A 17585-nucleotide genomic window follows, 5' to 3' on the forward strand; every position below is an offset into this window, starting at 1 on the left:
AAATAGTTAATAATGAGACTCTTTCCAGGTGGGAAACATGTTTTGCTACATTTGGGGCAAAGCATATTAACTGAAGTCAGAATGTACAAACACATCCTCTTGAGATCTGGGCTGTATTTCCCTTATTGTACCCCCTGCACTGAGCACAGCAGTGGTCACCTATCAGGGGTCCAGTGCAGGCCTGTGGAGACAGCTGATTTCATCACATCCTCATTGGGAAGAGGACTTGAATGGCGCTTGCACTGCGACCCCAGCTGTTTCTTGGTAGTGGCGATGGGGTTGAGAGATAAGTGTGTGTGATATCTATTTCTTTCCACACTGGCCACGCCATGTTGGTTTTTTTGTTTGTTTGTTTGGGTGGGTTTTTTAATCTAATTTTTATTTTATATTGGGGTATAGGTGATTTACAGTGTTGTGTTAGTTTCAGGTGTACAGCAAAGTGGTTCACTTATACATGTAACTGAATTCTTTTTCAGATTCTTTTCCCATATAGGTTATTACACAGTGTTGAGTAGAGTTCCCTGTGCTGTACAGTAGGTCCTTATTGATTATCGATTTTATATATATTAGTGTGTATCTGTTAATCCCAACCTCCTGATTTATCCCTCTCCACCCTTCCCTCTTTGGGAACCGTAAGTTTGTTTTCGAAGTCTGTGAGTCTATTTCTGTTTTGTAAATAAGTTCACTTGTATTGTTTTTATAGACTCCACATATAAGTGATATCATATGGTATTTGTCTTTCTCTTTCTGACTTACTTCACTTAGTATGATAATCTCTAGGTCCATCCATGTTGCTGCAGATGGCATTATTTCAATCTTTTTATGGCTGAGTCATATTCCATTGTATATGTGTACCACATCATCTTTATCCATTCATCTGTCGATGGACATTTAGGTTGCTTCCATGTCTTGGCTATTGTAAATAGTGCTGCCATGAACATGGGGTTGAGAAATAAGTGTGTGATATCTGTTTCTTTCCACACTGGCCACACCATGTTGTTTTACTACCATCCTTCCCTCTTGATGTCCAGAGCAGGGCTTCTCGACTTTAGCTGCATCAGACTCACAAGAAGAATTTGTTCAAGCACAGATGGCTTCTCTACAAACCAAGCTTGAGAAACAACTGCTCTGGAGAAGGAAGATAGCCTTCCGTTTTGTTTTCACCATTTTACGTGGCCTGGCATCTTGTTTTCTGGAGGCAAGGGTATCCTTGTCGTTGTTGCCTTCCTGGTCTATGCCCTGGGGTATTTCTGGAGCCAGTGCAAGATGCCTCATCTTTCCACCACTTCCTCTTCTCCGTGTTTATTTTCGTCACTACACTAATGCATCCTGGATATTCTTTTTCCCTCGTAATCTCAGAAGCTTTAGGTTATTCTACTGAACTCTGACACTTGGATCTGGAAACATTTTCTCAAACTCAGGAGAAAAATATACTCATGGTTCAGGGTCCCTGTAAAAGAAAAATTGTGTCTGATGAGTTAAAGAGGCAGGGAAGACTTTACCCATAACTAATTCAATAGAGGTCAAGACTATTGCGGTAGGGGAGAGAAACTAAACTCAACCCTGCTGAAACAAAGGCAGGAGAGTCTGTAAATGAGCTAGAGGGCCTTAAATAGGTGATTGGTCAATTTGATTAGAACACCTGTGTTTGCTAATTGGTGCTGAGACTTGCAGAGAAAGGCACCGTTTTTCTTGAGGATTTCACTTCAAACGGATGGCTCCCAAGTCCTTAAGAAAGACCTTCCCGGGTTGTAAAACTGATAAAAGGCTGGGAGAAGATTTGCATCTTAAAGGAGCAGAGATGCGCTAAGAAAAGGGAGGTAAAGGGCCTGTAATCAGGCAGAAACCTGTCTAAAGTATAGTTAAGCTGAGGGGAACTTCAAGGGCATCATCCTCACCTCTACTCATCATTTAGTCTGGTGGCTTATATTTTACGAAAGAAGACATTGAGGTCTAAAGAAGGTGTCACTTCCTGAAGGAAATACAACTAGTTCTGGCAGAACTGGAACCAAAACTCGGGGTGCTCCCTCCCTGGGGAGTGAATGCTCATTCCCTCCTCCAAGGGAATCTGCCCCTGCCCTTTCCTTTCTGCCCCATCCCTTTCCTGGATTTCCATTTTGCTTTGCCTTATGATCTCTTTTCCAATCTCTTCCCATTTTTCCCTTTTCCTGTGTTCCTCTTGAGGGTTCACCTGAGGCTTTCACCCAGCCACCCTGGTGTCTTCGGTCTACACCTCCCATCAGCTGCCCCTCAGGGTCCAGCTTGCAATTTCTGAGCATCCCATTGTGAGTAGCATTGAATTTCTGTGCAGTATCTCCTAGAACTTGGCATAGGCCTGGTCAGGGCCCTGGTCCTACCTGGTTCTTGCTGGAATGACTTTAGGGTAAACACATGACCTGCAGGCTTCAAGCTTGGTCCCTGAAGTTGCGTTGCCTGGGTTTGAACTCAGACTCCTCCACGCGCTAACTGCACTTGGGGAATCTACTTAACGTCTCTGAGGATCAGCTCTCATCTGCAAAATGAGGTTGCTATGAAAAGTAGATTAGATAATTCATATAGCATGATTAACACTGTGTCACATAGACATACTGTTTAAATATTTGCCGTTGCTTTCACTAAGTCCCTAAAAAAAGGAAGCACAAACCACTCTCAGCACCCAAAGTAGTAAAGTTCTCAAATATTAATTTTTTTTTTTTAAATCTGTGAACACTTCTAATCCTGTGCCTTTTATCACCATTGGTAGCAGCCATTTTTGATCAAGAATTTCAGTAATGCTGGCTACGTGTCGAATACTGCTTTACCTGATTCTAGGTGATGGATGTTTAGAAGCTGGTCAGAGCTGGTTATACGCCAGCCAGGGTGCAGGGTGATTGCTGAGCCATCCCTCCAGGGAGGTCTGACTGCCTCCATCTTTGCAAGTGTTGAGAGTTTAAGCCAAATTTACTTTTCCTTCTTCCCTTCTTTTAACCTGTGGGATCAAATCATTTCCATTATCTTTACCTTGTCTCCTCATTATTCCTGTTGAAGCTGCTGCTTTTTCTCAGCCAGTAGAAGGAAATATTGTCAATCAGTGATGAATGGCCATCTTCCAAAAGCCAAAATGAAGTCATCTTTTGGATTTTGTTGAGGCACATTAGTCTCTGTGTATCGATCTCCACCACCAGCACACACACCCAGGATGGTGCTAGATGCCTTGTTAGCCCCGACTTTTTCTTACTGTCTAACCCCTCAGCCTGGATGTGGGCTGAGTCGGTTGTGTATGAGCTTCATCGTCTGGGGTCAGGAAGTGTTATTGTATTATTACTGTTCTTGCTGTTGTTGTTGACGCTGCTAAGTGTCAGACTTGGACTGTAGCATCAAATCATGGGCACAAGTCCACAAACGTACGCTACAGTTTGCACTGGGGCAGTGACTGCAGGATCAGACGTGTCAGCCATGTGGTCTCAAAACTACTCTTAGTATTTCCACATTTCCTTTTAAATCCTTCATTTTTCTGCCCATACATTATTCAGAACCCCATCAGCATTAGTTAGATAGAGCATCCTGAATTAATCTGAAACTTTATCATTCTGAATAATAAAGTCATGGAAAAAGCAGAGAAGATTCCCACCTGAGAACACTGGCGGCAGTCGGTGTTGGGTCATGGTTAAATCTAGATCAGTCTGCCTGGATCACATCCCAGCTCTGTCATTGTCTACCTGTATGAGTTGGCTTGAGTTAGCTGCCTTTTCTGTGCTTCCATATCCCTATCTATCTAGGCAGTATAGTCCTTATAATTACCGTGTTTATCAGGTGCGCACACATACTAAATGCCCAGTAAATATCACTCTCCTTCTCAAAAATTACCACACTCTCCAATGGCCCCTCTTCTCTGCAATCACATGTTGTATTCCTCTCATGTATTTAAGAACTTGAAAAAGAGTAGATACATGTATATGTATAACTGAATCACTTGCTGTACACCTGAAACTAACACAACGTTGTTAATCAACTATACTCCAATATAAAATTAAAAATTTTAAATAAAATAAAAAGGTCTTCAGTTTACCATGATTTAGAACTCCATATTCTCATTAAAGATGACAAATCACTTACTATTCCTTTAACCACTTATTAGTACTGGAATAAGTTAGGGCTGTAGAGTTGAAATTCATATGTCAGCCACACTTTTTATTATTAAAAATGCTGAGAATTTTAGAAGGAACATAACAAAAACAGTAGAACTAAAAACCGTATAATTTCAAAGATAAACTTCATCACGTGTTATTTTGTTACTTATATTCTTCCCAGTATCCACTGTACAGAATATTTTTCCTCTTTATATTTTGCAGAAAGATAATTTATAAGGCATTATACTAAACATCACTTTGAAAAAAATGGTTTAATAAAAGAATCTGTGTTCAGGAAAAAAAAAATAAAAAGGTCTTCAGTTTAAGGGCACATTTGAGAATCTTCTAAACAATCTTAACTATTCCTTATATGTGTTAACCTTTAATGACACAGAATAATACATTTTTAATGACATAAATCAATAATGTGGGCTAATAGTTTTTAAAGTTTCTTATACTCCATTCTTGCAACCTATGATGTCACTCAATCCATCTGTTAGTTTGAATTCACAGATACAGAAATATTGCTCAGTGCATTTTCTCTCTGAGGCTCTGGTTAATATTCAGAGCCCAGAACAGCCACAGTCAAGGGTGCTGGAGCTGCTTGGCTCTGGTTGCAGTGAAGAGTGGCTGGTGCCTAATGGACGTGGGCTATAGCTTTTCTTGTCCACGTCGGAGGGAAAGGGAGATGATTAGGGCTGGATTCCATCTTGGGAGCTTCTGCACACTGACCCAGTTACTTACATATTTGAGAAATCTACGGTCCACAAATCTCCCCATGATTCTACTCTTCTGTGTCATCTGAAGGATGCTCAGTCAATATCATGATGGCCCAGCCCTCCTTGGTTCACCTCTTGGTCATATGAACAAGACTTCTGTGAGTATGGGAGGTACGGTGCAGCTCTTAAGCATTTCTAATAGGAATGAGCGAGTTCTTCTACTCACATTTGAGGGAAAAGATCGTTTCTGACCATGACCCTTCAAAATGCAGCTTTATGGATGTTGGAGAACCAGTACTTTAGAACCATCTGCGTGACCACAGACGACTCCTTAAACTGCAGCCTCTTTAACCTCCATCCCAGTCATCTTACTGTGGTAACTGCAGCTCAGTGAGACATTTCCACATCATTAGTTACTCAGGGAGATGGGAGTTTTCAGGCCCTGAGTTCCCAGCTTTATGGTACCATTTACCAATTCATCACCCTGGTGGCATGTGAGAAGCCGGAAAGAGAGAGCTCATTCTTAATCTCTCTTTTCCTAGGAATCTGACACATCTGAAAAATATGCAGCAAATATTTCAATAAAATGTGGGAGGGGCATTAGTTAATCTCATCGTGCAGCGCTCACCTCACATTCTTTAGTGATGGATTCTTTACACTAAGTAGTGGTTTCTCTCCTCTCCTCCATGTGGGATGATTTGTTGATTTGTGTCTCTCTGGTAGGTTCTGAGTCCTCCAGCAGTGCAGGCTCCTCAGGATCGCTGTCGCGCACCCACCCACCTCTCCAGAGCACACCGCTGGTCTCGGGCGTGGCAGCCACTTCTCCTGGCTGTGTGACCTACCCAGAGAATGGGATGGGAGGCCAGGTCGCTCACAGCAGCACCAGCTACATCCTCCTTCCACTCGAAGCTGCCACAGGCATCCCACCCGGAAGCATCCTTCTTAATCCACATACAGGTTCGTTCATTACCTCCGCTTTGGCTGAGACATGATATCAGAGGTTTATTCTTGTGTTTCAGCTTATAAATTTGCTAGCAAGTGTTCTGAAAATTCCTGGTGCGTGGACTGTTGTGTAGGGTCTTGATTTAGGAAGACCAGATCTATAGAGAGCTGGAATCTATATCTCTGTATCGCTATCAATATTGGTATGTAAATCGAAATACAGGTACTTCCCAGAAATATCCACTTTTCTCTCTGTCCTCTCTTCCTTGAGCATGGTGTCTCTCACGTATTCCCAGGAGCTAAGATCAGAAACCATGGAGTGATGAATTGGGATGTACTAATTGAAAATTGATGTTTCTCAGACTAAATCCATGGTTAGCTTGTTGTTGTGTCAAAAGTATTTTTGCATCCAAGATATTTCAGGAACTTGAGATCTCGATCGGAGCACATAGCAGATTCTTCACTACAGAAATTGACTTCCCACCTTAGAACTCCATGCAACTCCCACTGGGAAATAAGGAACAGCAGTGGCAAGAGAATACAGAGGGCAAGTTCTTATGTATTTTAGGGATTTTAGGATTAGACTGGTTTTGGTGGGGTTTGGAAAATCAGTAACTTCATGACTATTGTTTCTTTCATGATGAATGGCCATTTTTTTTACTTTTTTTAAATTGAGGTATAGTTTTACAATATTATATAAGTTACAGGTGTACAATATGGTGATTCACAATTTTTAAAGGTTATGCTCCATTTATAGTTATTGTAAAATATTGGCTATATTCCCCATGTTGTACAGTATATCCTTGTGGTTTGTTTTATACCTAACAGTTTGTACATCTTATGTTTTTTACTTTTTTAATTTCTCTTGTGGTCAGTTAACTTCCACACTAATTTCAGAGGACCCAGAGCATTGGGCAAATAGACTGATGAACACCTGCTTCATGGGGGAAACTTCTCAACCAGAGGCAATTTTTCCACGCCTCCAAGGCCATTTGGCAATATCTGCAGATATTTTGATTATCATGACCTAGAGAGGAGCGGCTGCTACTGGCATCTAAGAAGGTAGAGACCAGAGATGCTACTAAACATCTTACAATGCACAGAATAGCCCCTGACACAGGAAGATTATCCAGCCCAATATGTTAGTCGTGCCAGGGCTGGTAAACCCTGGGTCAGAAGGCTTGATTCGACAAGTCACTTCTCTAGAAACCTTTGAAAGAGATTGAAAAAAAAAAAGAATTTTCTCAAAATATATCTGAGGTTTGGTTTAGATTACTTAAAAACGCAACGCTGGATGAGAATCTCATAAAAGTGATCTGGCTCAATCGTCTCACATGTCTAGTGCTACTAATAATTAGGAAATTCAGACAAGCATGAGCATGACAGTAAAATAGTTACTTGAATAATTGCCACATGTTCATGAAAACATATGGCACATTCTTAAAGAATGGTGTTTGATTGAGACATTTTGAAAATGCCATAAGCTTGAGGGAAAAGGAGGCATAATCATTTTATTGAAAACCATTTGAAAGGTTTCAGATTAGATACTTCTAAGGAGAATATTAGATATCTGGATCAGTGTAAGCACTATAAAGGAAATGAAAAGAAAACCAGGATCATATTCATTACTCTGGGCACAGATCAAAGTATGATCTGACTCTGTCAGCTTTAATTCTTTCACTTTTAATTGAGATGGAAGGTTTGTAGACACGAGTAGCCACTAGGCATAGTTTTGAGTGGTATGTTTTAACCAAAATTGCAGAGTATTTCAGGAAAGCTCAAAAGAGTATTTTTTAGGGTACAGCGCAGGAATATGATTTGTAATGATAGCGTGGATGTGCGTGTGTATGTGTATATTATCATCTATAATCTTGTTTATAGAAAAGGAAAGAATGCGCTCTTGGTGCCAAGTCCCAATTACAAATTGGAATGAGTAATTTGGAGCTGTTATTAAAATGTATCCTTTGCAAAAGGATCCTAACTAAAGAAAAGGATCCGATAACACTGTTGAACAACAGAGTTTCCCTACACACATCTCTGATCTGACAAATGCTAGACATGAAACTTTCCCTCAACCAGGAGGAAGATGTACTATTCTGTTCTGTGATTGAGTGGTGGGATGTAAGGTGAATTGTGATGTTTCTTTTTTCCCAGAATGTGTTTATTTTTGTCAATTAAAAATATGCGTGGGGGGACTTCCCTGGTGACGCAGTGGTTAAGAATCTGCCTGCCAATGCAGGGGACACGGGTTCGATCCCTAGTCCAGGAAGATCCCACATGCCGAGGAGCAACTAAGCCCGTGCGCCACAACTACAGAAACCCGCGCGCATAGAGCCCATGCACCGCAGTAGGAGAAGCCACCACAATAAGAAGCCCGCGCACTGCAACAAAGAGTAGCCCCCGCTCGCCACAACTAGAGAAAGCCCGCAGGCAGCAACAAAGACCCAACGCAGCCAAAAATTAATTAATTAATTAATTTTAAAAAAATATGAACAGGCGTTCCCTGGTGGTCCAGTGGTTAGGACTTAGGGCTTTCACTGCCGTGGCTCCGGGTTCAATCCCTTGTCAGGGATCTAAGATCCTGCAAGTCATGTGGCATGACCAAAACACACACACACACACACACACACACACACACACACATATATATATATATGCCAGCACATATGAATGTACATATACATCTATCACATATCATATATATGTGTGTATATGTGTATCTGTGGTGAGTCGTGTGCATGATTGTCTATCAGGCTATCTGATCACTTATTTGACTCTGCTACTGAAACTGGAAATTTGCCTCCTTTGGGCTGGAACTCATCTTTCTCTGGCATTGCTGTGTCCCCCTAGAATCCACACCTCTTACCTTTTCCTAAATACCCTCTGCCAAATATGTGGTAGGAACACTTTGGTATAAGCAACCCAGAGCATATGACTACTTTGCTTCTTATGTGAATTGCCCTTGGATCCATTTCCCTGTTACCAGCACATTCATGAGCTTGTTGGGAGGAACCATACTTGGTTATATTTTTGGCCCTAGAGTGGATAACAAAGGTCCTCAACAATTACATATTTTTGAAACAATATCTACTATTCATCATATATGCTAATGTGGATAATAGAGCAGTTTTTCATCCAATGTCATATATTTGAGAATGTCCCTCATGTGTAAAACGATGATTGATAAAATATCTGTCTTAAGCAGTAATAAGACAAGCAATGATTTGCAATACTAAGGTGCCCTGCCAGTCATTTGTCTATTAAATGAAACAAAAATGAAACTTTCTTTGTCAGCACAATTGACCAGGCTCTTACTAGGAACTGAATATTTGGCAACTGAAACCAACCCACCCACATACATTCTTGTGGTTCCCCAGATACAACCAGGACTTTTTATTTCGTCTGGCTTTAGACTCAGCTCCCATTTGGTCCATTTCTAACTCCGGACCTGCGTTGGCTGTTGTTTCTCTGCTTTGCAGGCATCTGGATGAGGGAGTCAGAGGCTCTTTCTCAAAGTTATCCCTGGACCACATCTTCATCCTTGCCAGGCAAGCCTGGGTTTGACTCTTGAGAATGATCTTCCTCCAGCCGTCTTGGACTCAGCCTCCTTTTGGAAATTTCTAGCTGAAAGCTCATCTTTGGCTATTTTCTTTCAACTCAGTGCTATCCAGAGATGTCAACAGGTGTTGGCATCCCTCAAGTCCTCGTTAGTGCCGTGTGTGTTGTTTTGCCATTTTGCTTTGCTTTCATCTGGCAGGAGTCCAGGAGCATGAGACGGAAGAACACGCCATCTGCAGGGACTTGACTTTGAGGGCTGGTCTCTTTCAAATGCTCCTGATGGGCTTCCATAACACTATGCTGTTTTTGTTTTTCACAGGACTTCTAGAATCGATTTATCCAAACTGCTTCCACCTTTCAATTAAATGCACCATGAAGTTTTTGTGTGCTGTCTAGAAACGTATCTTTGCAAGACCTGAATCAGTCTTTGCTTATCCGTAATCATCAGCTCCCTAATCATTTGATTGCTCACCTTCTAAGGACTAGGAAAGGAAAATATTTTTCCCATCATCCCCTCCCTTTCTTTTTAAATAATACCCTTCTGCTGGGTACATGGTAGCAGTGCTTTGGTATTGGAAACCAAGAGCATATGATTACTTTGCTTCTAGCGTGAACTGCCCTTGGATTCATTTCCTTATTACCAGCACATTGATAAACTCTTTGTGAGGAGGAGCCCTACTTAGTTTCTCGTTTTTGTTTTGCATCCCTGGAATGGATAACAAAGCTTTAGTCACCATGCAGGGGCTCAATCATTATATATTAGTAACATAATGTCTGCTGCACATTACACACATTGATGTGAATAGTGGAGACGTTTTTCACCGAAAGTTATGTATTTGAGAGCGACGGACGCTCTGCATTCAATCCTTTTCTCTGCCCTGGCTCAGCTCGCCACACTGGCTTACCTCTGTCACTACACTCTCTTTACCTGCTAACACCCATTCCAAGGCCTGCTGGACACGCTTCTGCAGTTCTGACATGAAAACCTCTGCTAAGCGGAATAGTCCTAGAGCCAGTGAGTCTTTCTCTTTTGATTTTCAGCCACTGTCATTCAAACTAATTGCCTGGATTCAGTCGTAATTGCATCTGGATTGGTAAACAAGGTAGAATACCGAGAAGCCACCATAGCCTGACTTGAAAACCAATAGTCAGTCATCCCGGCCCTCTTAGAAAATTGTTTTTGGTCTCTTCCCTGGCATCCATCTGACTTCTTTCATTTTCCTCAGTTCTCCCCACCATTCCTTGGTGAGCATAAGAGTCAACCTTTTATACTACCTTCTCTTTCTAGAAGAACCTGCCATCTCTCTCTACCCAAGTGAATTCTTAGTACTTTTCACATGCGGTTATTTAGAAATATTTCTTTCTTCTGGTCCACAGCACAAAAATAATATTTTAAACAGGGGGTCTAAAATTTATCGAAAATGGCATCTGAATATTTTGCTGTTATATTTTCACCCTAAATATGGTCAGTTTTTCACACTTCCTTAATTCTCACTGGGGTAAATCAAAAGTCACAGACATAGTAAAGAGCCTTTTCTTTTTAGTTTTCCATCCGTGTGTGTGTGTGTGTGTGTGTGTGTGTGTGAGCTTAGAGTGAGGTTGACTTTGAAATGATTTTGTATGAAGTTGCTGTGATAATTTTTTTTAAATGTTAGGTACCTAAAATTTTCCTCTTCCCTATTAAGATACAAAAAAGGAGGAGACAAGTAAGGATTAGAACCCCAAATGGGCTAATAGATTTTTGTAAATTGACCTGTTTTTTCATCCTTTCCCAAATTGCTGGGTTTTGCAGGGGAAAAAAAAAATGGGTTGCAGATTTTAAATTCAGAAGAGTTATTTTGGAAAAAAGAACAATAATTTAAAACAATAAAATATAGCTAAAATTAAGTAACAGTGATAGGGAAACAAGTGCTTATGAAGAACATTTAAAAAAAAAAAAACCCTCTAAATTTAGTCATTGTTCTCTGACTAAAATTCTGGCACATTTGCTTTTCCATCACATCATGTTGTGATTGGTTATGAAACTGTTGTTAGAACTCCTGTGGTTCTGGCAGGTATGTTCATGAATATGCAGCATGTAAGGTTACTTGTTGCATACATACACGCATACATATGTATATAAATATTTGGGAGGGTACTGAAAATTTGGGGAATGCTAAAGCTTTCATGTCAGTTCCTAACTGAGCTGAAATCAAGTCCACTCCTCTTCCGCTGTAAGCACTTTGCCCATCTTTTCCGCCATATTCTGATTCTTCTTTATCTACCAATCCTGGGGGTGATTCCACCTTGAAACATGGCCCCCACCTCTCCTAACTTCTCATGTGTTGATGAATAATTTTCAGTTACGATTGGATTTTTTTCATGGTACCTCGTTGTACCATGTACTCATTAAGCAAACTTGGATAATTCACTTAAGTTGCATGGTATGATGGGAGGTGAATGGACCAGGGCCATTTCCTGGGTGTCTCACTTACTGCTTTGTGTATTTCTGAATAAATTGCTTGGGCCCTCCAAACTTTGATTGTCTTGTCTCTAAAGTGGAATGAGATTGCACACCTGTGGGGCTCTTGGAAGAGAAGACCATGGATGTAAGGTGCCTGTCGCTGCGCCTTCCATGTTGGAAATCCATTTCTTCTCTCCCTTACCTCCTTTCTCTCTCTTTCATTTGCTGCCCTTTAATCTCTTCCTTTCAGCTCCTTATTCCTGTAATTTTCCTTGTGGGCCTTCATTTCCTCTTCTGAAACATAGGGAGATGATACCTACCTTCCTCAGAGGCCCAGTGAGGTTCCAATGATACTGTTTTGTAAACCATAAAATACTCCTCAAATAGTAGGAACAATAACAGTGAACCAAGCCATTATTTCAAAAGGCAAAATAATATATATTTGCTCTGCCATGACAAGATGATTCTGTGATGGGTTTATTATGCATCACCTTCAGAATCTCTATCCCCTCCCCTGTGTACTCCTGCTTGTGTCTATTTAGAGAAGCGAGTGAATGCATGTGGTATATCCTGGTTGTATATATATTTGTGGAACTGATAATGATTCTGAGTTGGTGACCAGCCCAGTGGAAGCAAAACAAATATATCGGTAAATAATGAGTAACTGAATGTCGCCAGAGCCGTATAAACGGAAAGCAGCCCTTATATCTCAGTGTAAGTTATCTCGCTGGTAGCTGTGAGGTGCAGGGCAGCAAGACACAGGACTTGGTGAAGATTGCTTCTCCACAGGCCTTCTGCACTGGGTGCCACTGTACAGATGCTCTTAGCTTTGGCAAGTTGCCTTGAAGGTGATGGATTCATTTGCGGCTTCTTAAAATTGCTGTGGGCTTACGCTGTTACCTCGCTCAGCCTGATGGGTCATAAACAGTCAAGTCTTCACACTGGCAAAGGCTCCAGTGTCCTGGACTTCCCCTGCCCCTTTGCTTTAGGTTCCATTTTTGAGTGTCTGTCGGAGTGGTTCTTTGTGCCAAAGGAGAGCTTGAGAAGTTTACCTTGACCAAGGTGTGATTCCACTGCAGGCCAGCCCTTCGTGAATCCCGATGGAACCCCCGCCATATACAACCCGCCCACCAGCCAGCAGCCCCTGCGAAGCGCGATGGTGGGACAGCCCCAGCAGCAGCCCCAGCAGCAGCCCTCCCCGCGGCCCCAGCAGCAGGCCCAGCCACCCCAGACGCAAATGGCAGGCCCACTGGTCACTCAGGTAAGAGCTGGTGGGAAGGCAGGGAGGGGAAGTGCTTGGAGATGCAGACTGCACCAGCCTCAGCCATGCGGTGCATCAGGAAGAGGCGATATTTTCCATGGGCGCCACCCCCATTCAGTCAACTCCATAATAAAACCTGGCAGCCTAGAGCCCTTGGTTGCAGGTTGACAGGACTTCAGCCGGATCCTTAAGCTTAGGTAGAGATGAGGGCCCCGTCCAGTGACTCGCATGGTGAGGCATGGTCCTTGGGAAAATGAATGACAAGTCTTGTCTTAGATCTAGATGCTGCTTTTATGTGTCAAGGAGTCTGTACTGTCTTGGGGACTGAACTCAAGCCCATCCAGGCCGTTGTGTCACCTTGCTCACCCATTCCTAATGCAGATCAGTGCCTGTGTCTGCAAAGAGTCAGTATTAAATGGGAAGAACAGAAGCCAGCTCATGCCAAGGTGGCCTGGCTGCTCATTTGTCCCTTGGAGAGACATAGGGCTGTCCTCCTTTTCTAGGGCAACACATGGAAATGTTCAGAAACCTGAAGTGTTCCAGGCAGGTTGCCAGGGTGAACCTCTTTTTTATTTTTTTTTATTTTTTTGGCCACAGTGGGCGGCATGCAGGGATCTTGGCTCCTGGGCCTGCAGTGGAAACGCAGAGTCTTAACCACTGGACGGCCAGGGAAGTCCCCTGAACCTCATTTTTTTTGTTTTTTCTTACTTTTTAGTACTTGGACTATATTTTTAGACCCAGGGGATCTGACCATCACCAACAACATGAAAAGTATCACAATAACTTCTTTTTTTTTAATTGAATGAAAGATTCTTTAAATTCTATAGTGCTTTACAATTTTCAAAAGTTTCACACACAGGACTTCATATCTGGGCAGCAATCCTCCCTCAAGGCTGGCTGGCGCTGGTCTGCCTGCTTTGGCTTCCTGTTGGTGGCTGGTGCCCCTCTCTGGAGTGCACTGAACCAGGAGGACCTATGAGGGGGACGGTGGTGTGCGTCAGATGCAATCGCCTTCCGGTGGGATTTCAGCCCCCAGTATTTCCCTGTTACCTGACCAGCTTTTTCTTTCCTCCAGTCTGTCCAGGGGCTGCAGGCTTCCTCCCAGTCAGTGCAATACCCAGCTGTGTCTTTTCCTTCCCAGCATCTCCTGCCCGTGTCTCCGACGCCGCAGTTCCCCATGGTACTGTATCATGTGGGGATGACTTTTCACCTGGGAGAGCACATTCACTGGTTTTACTACTTTCTTGTGCAGGGCAGGCTGACGCTGGGTGGGTGCCCTGGGCTGACTGTAAGGGGGGAGGTGGTGTGTGAATGTCTCGTTCTCCAAAATAATGCTTTCCTTTCTGTCATCTGTCCCATGTTTAGTGCCTCTGCAGTGGTACCCTTTTAAGAGTTTGCGAGCTAAGCGGGAATTGAATGTCCTCAGAGTTACATGTCAGGAACAGAGAGACACATGAACTTGGTGTGAGGGTTGGGAAGTATCTTAAAAGTCAGTATCCAGATGGTAACCGACATCACCCTGTGCTCCTGATACAGGTGTTCCCCTAGAATCCCAATCCTCCAACGGCCTCTCATTTCTCCTCAATGTACTAGGTCCTTTTGGACAACAAGAGTGAGCACTGTCCCTGAACATCAGGCCAGGCCAGTGACTAGATACTCCTTAACATGCAAATGAAACCCCACTGATGACACCAGTTCTGGCTCGATTTTTGTGGCAGCCATGGGCAACACAAGTCCTTCTGCATCCTCCAGAAGGCAGAGCCTATGGTTACTGCTGGTAGACCAGATGACCCTCCAGGGCAGAGCCCCAAATCCTTCTTGTCTCAGTGCCATCCTGAGGATCCCAAGCCCTCAGTGAAAAAAATAATAATTTGTTTCCACTGTAAGAGGGAGATACGGGTCAAACTGTTTGCCATCTCTAATCCTCAAGATGATTAAAATCTGTCTTCTCTTGTTATGTTCTCTTGGTGTTCTGGACAGAGAATTCCTTTCGTTTATTTTTTCCAAATTGTTCTCCCTCCGTCTCCCATAAGGACAAGCCTGTGTCCTGTGTCTGCCACTCCCATTCCTCAGCCACTCTTGCTGACGCCCTGGTTTCTCTCCATGGCTTGCAGAGAGAGGATGTGACCACGCAGTTTGGCCAGATGAACCTGAGCCGGCAGTCCTCGGGGGAGACTCCCGAGCCCCCAGCCGGCCCTGTCTACACACCGTCCCTCCTGCCGCAGCCCACCCCGCAGCCAAGCTACGTCATCGCCTCCACAGGCCAGCAGCTCCCAACGGGGGGCTTCTCGGGCTCTGGCCCTCCCCTCTCCCAGCAAGTCCTCCAGCCCCCTCCCTCGCCCCAGGGATTTGTGCAGCAGCCTCCACCCACACAGGTAAGTGTGCTTTTTCTCACACCTGTGACCCAGCGCTGGTTGCTGGTGCATCTTGACCTCTGTTTCCATGTAGCACATCACCAGCTCAACTCATCTCGCTCTTCTGGTCCATACTGATATTCCCAGCCTACAGGACCCGGCCTGTTGCATTCATCAGTTGTGTGAAGTCTTGGGGGCTCAGAAAGTGAGTTTAATGACGCAGACCCGTGTCCCTGGTACCAGGGGAAGTGGCCCATTTTCCAGGCTGCTGGTGCAGAGGCCATGGGAGAGCATTGCCCTCCAGCAGGATGTCAGCTCACTGGGGTGATTGCCCAGGGAGGGAAAGCCTCGGGGAAGGAAGGGGAAGGCCAGCTCCTGGGGGACTTTCATCTCTCTTGCTGCTGCTCTGGAAACATGTTGTTTCCTTTCTTATCCATTCATAAGCATTTTCTGGAGCTTTTTTGGGGCTCCTCTCTGAATAGAAAGGAGGAAGCTAAGCCCCATCCACTGTCCTCTCCACTCCCCTGGGGAGCGGGGCTCCTGCACACGCTCACAGGTAGCCATTAATCATATTTAATTGACTTGAGCATGTAAGACACCACAGATCACTGATTTTTACTGTCTTCTCAAAGACTGATGATGTGTTACTCTGGACCGCCAAACATCTCTGGGGCTCTCCTGGGTATCCCTTGCAGAATATTGCAAGTGATTACTGTCAAGATGTAAAATGCACAGAAGCGTTTTCTGGTCCATTTTCAAGGCATACATATCCCAAGCAAATTCCATCCTAATTATGAAATATTGCATTGGATGAGCTGCTTAAAGTACAGTGTCACCTTCGTATCATTTGTGGTGTGGCACTGCCTTAACATCTTGAATAAATTATTTTCTTTTCCAGCCATGCAAAATCCTCCACCATGAAATGATTTTCACCCAGTTGTTCATTTTATTTTGAGTGATAATTAATAGTCCATCTTTAGTTGCCTTCTCTGTAATGTAGTAGCGTTGCTGGTAGGGTTTAAGGAGATGTTAAAAATAATTTTAAGTTACAGGAGAAAGGACCTCATTGATAATATTAATTATTTTACTAATAAATTAAATATTTAATTATCAGGGAAAAATAGTTTAACTCTTTTAGCCTAAATAGCATCTAAGTGTCACCCTTTTCTGATGTCAAAGAGAAGAGTTGGCAGAATATTTAATTGAAGACTTTTTTTTAAAAATGCCCTTCCTTGATTGAAGGAATTTCAATAATGAGTGCACTACAAGAGCAAAGACAACTCAGAGCTTTGGTGTGTCTGCAACAGAAATGCTTTCATTCCCTCTCCAACAGATTTAAAAATAGAAAGAGGGAGGGAAGAAAAAAAAAGGAAAACAGATGCTCATGAGCAGTCTGGACATCTGTGAACTTCTTTGTAAAAGAACCACAGATAAAGGTATAGGATATAACCCACAGTGATTGTCAATTTAGTAAACATTTTAAAACTCAGTTACTCAATTATGTATAGTGTTGAAAAGAACACTTGAGATACAGTCCATGGGCATATATGGAAATAAGGTTATGTTTATGCAGAAAATGACCTATTTAATAACCTTAAAGGTCAGTTTTGTCTGATTTGGGTGAATGCTTTCTGAACGCCCACTGGAAGGGTGAAGCAAAAATGCATGGACAAGACAAAGAGGGAAAATAAAATAGCCATAAAATTCACAGTTCTCAAACAGGTGGCTCCTAATGTTATTCTAAGCAGATAATCCTTGCAGGCTGTGTACTGGCACGCCTCTGCTTACACTTTAAAGAAGCTGATAGAGGAAAAATCAGAGGCCTGTAAATAAAAAAGTAATCGATTAATAAGAAAACAGGGCTTCCCTGGTGGTGCAGTGGTTAAGAATCCACCTGCCAATGCAGGGGACACGGGTTCGAGCCCTGGTCCGAGAAGATCCCACATGCTGCGGAGCAAATAAGCCTGGGCACCGCAACTACTGAGCCTGCACTCTAAAGCCTGTGAGCCACAACTACTGAAGCCCGCACGCCTAGAGCCCATGCTCAACAAGAGAAGCCACTGCAATGAGAAGCCCGCGCACCACAAGGAAGAGTAGCCCCCGCTTGCCGCAACTAGAGAAAGCCCACGTGCAGCAACGAAGACCTATCGCAGCCAAAAATAAATAAATAAATAAATAAATAAATAAGTAAATAAATAA

General features: G+C 43.1%; 1 protein-coding gene across 1 annotated transcript in view; it reads left to right on the plus strand.

Moving 5' to 3' along the window:
- The window catches only part of ARPP21 (cAMP regulated phosphoprotein 21), a 154829-nt gene that overhangs the window by 83364 nt on the left and 53880 nt on the right, over window positions 1-17585 (plus strand). The window contains exons 14-17 of the mRNA XM_061195242.1: window positions 5552-5785; window positions 12851-13032; window positions 14108-14212; window positions 15147-15407. Coding sequence (XP_061051225.1) covers window positions 5552-5785; window positions 12851-13032; window positions 14108-14212; window positions 15147-15407 — 782 coding nt within the window. The remainder of the gene's footprint in view (window positions 1-5551; window positions 5786-12850; window positions 13033-14107; window positions 14213-15146; window positions 15408-17585) is intronic.

This window comes from Eubalaena glacialis, chromosome 7 (genome assembly GCF_028564815.1).
Source record: "Eubalaena glacialis isolate mEubGla1 chromosome 7, mEubGla1.1.hap2.+ XY, whole genome shotgun sequence".
NCBI lineage: Eukaryota > Metazoa > Chordata > Mammalia > Artiodactyla > Balaenidae > Eubalaena > Eubalaena glacialis.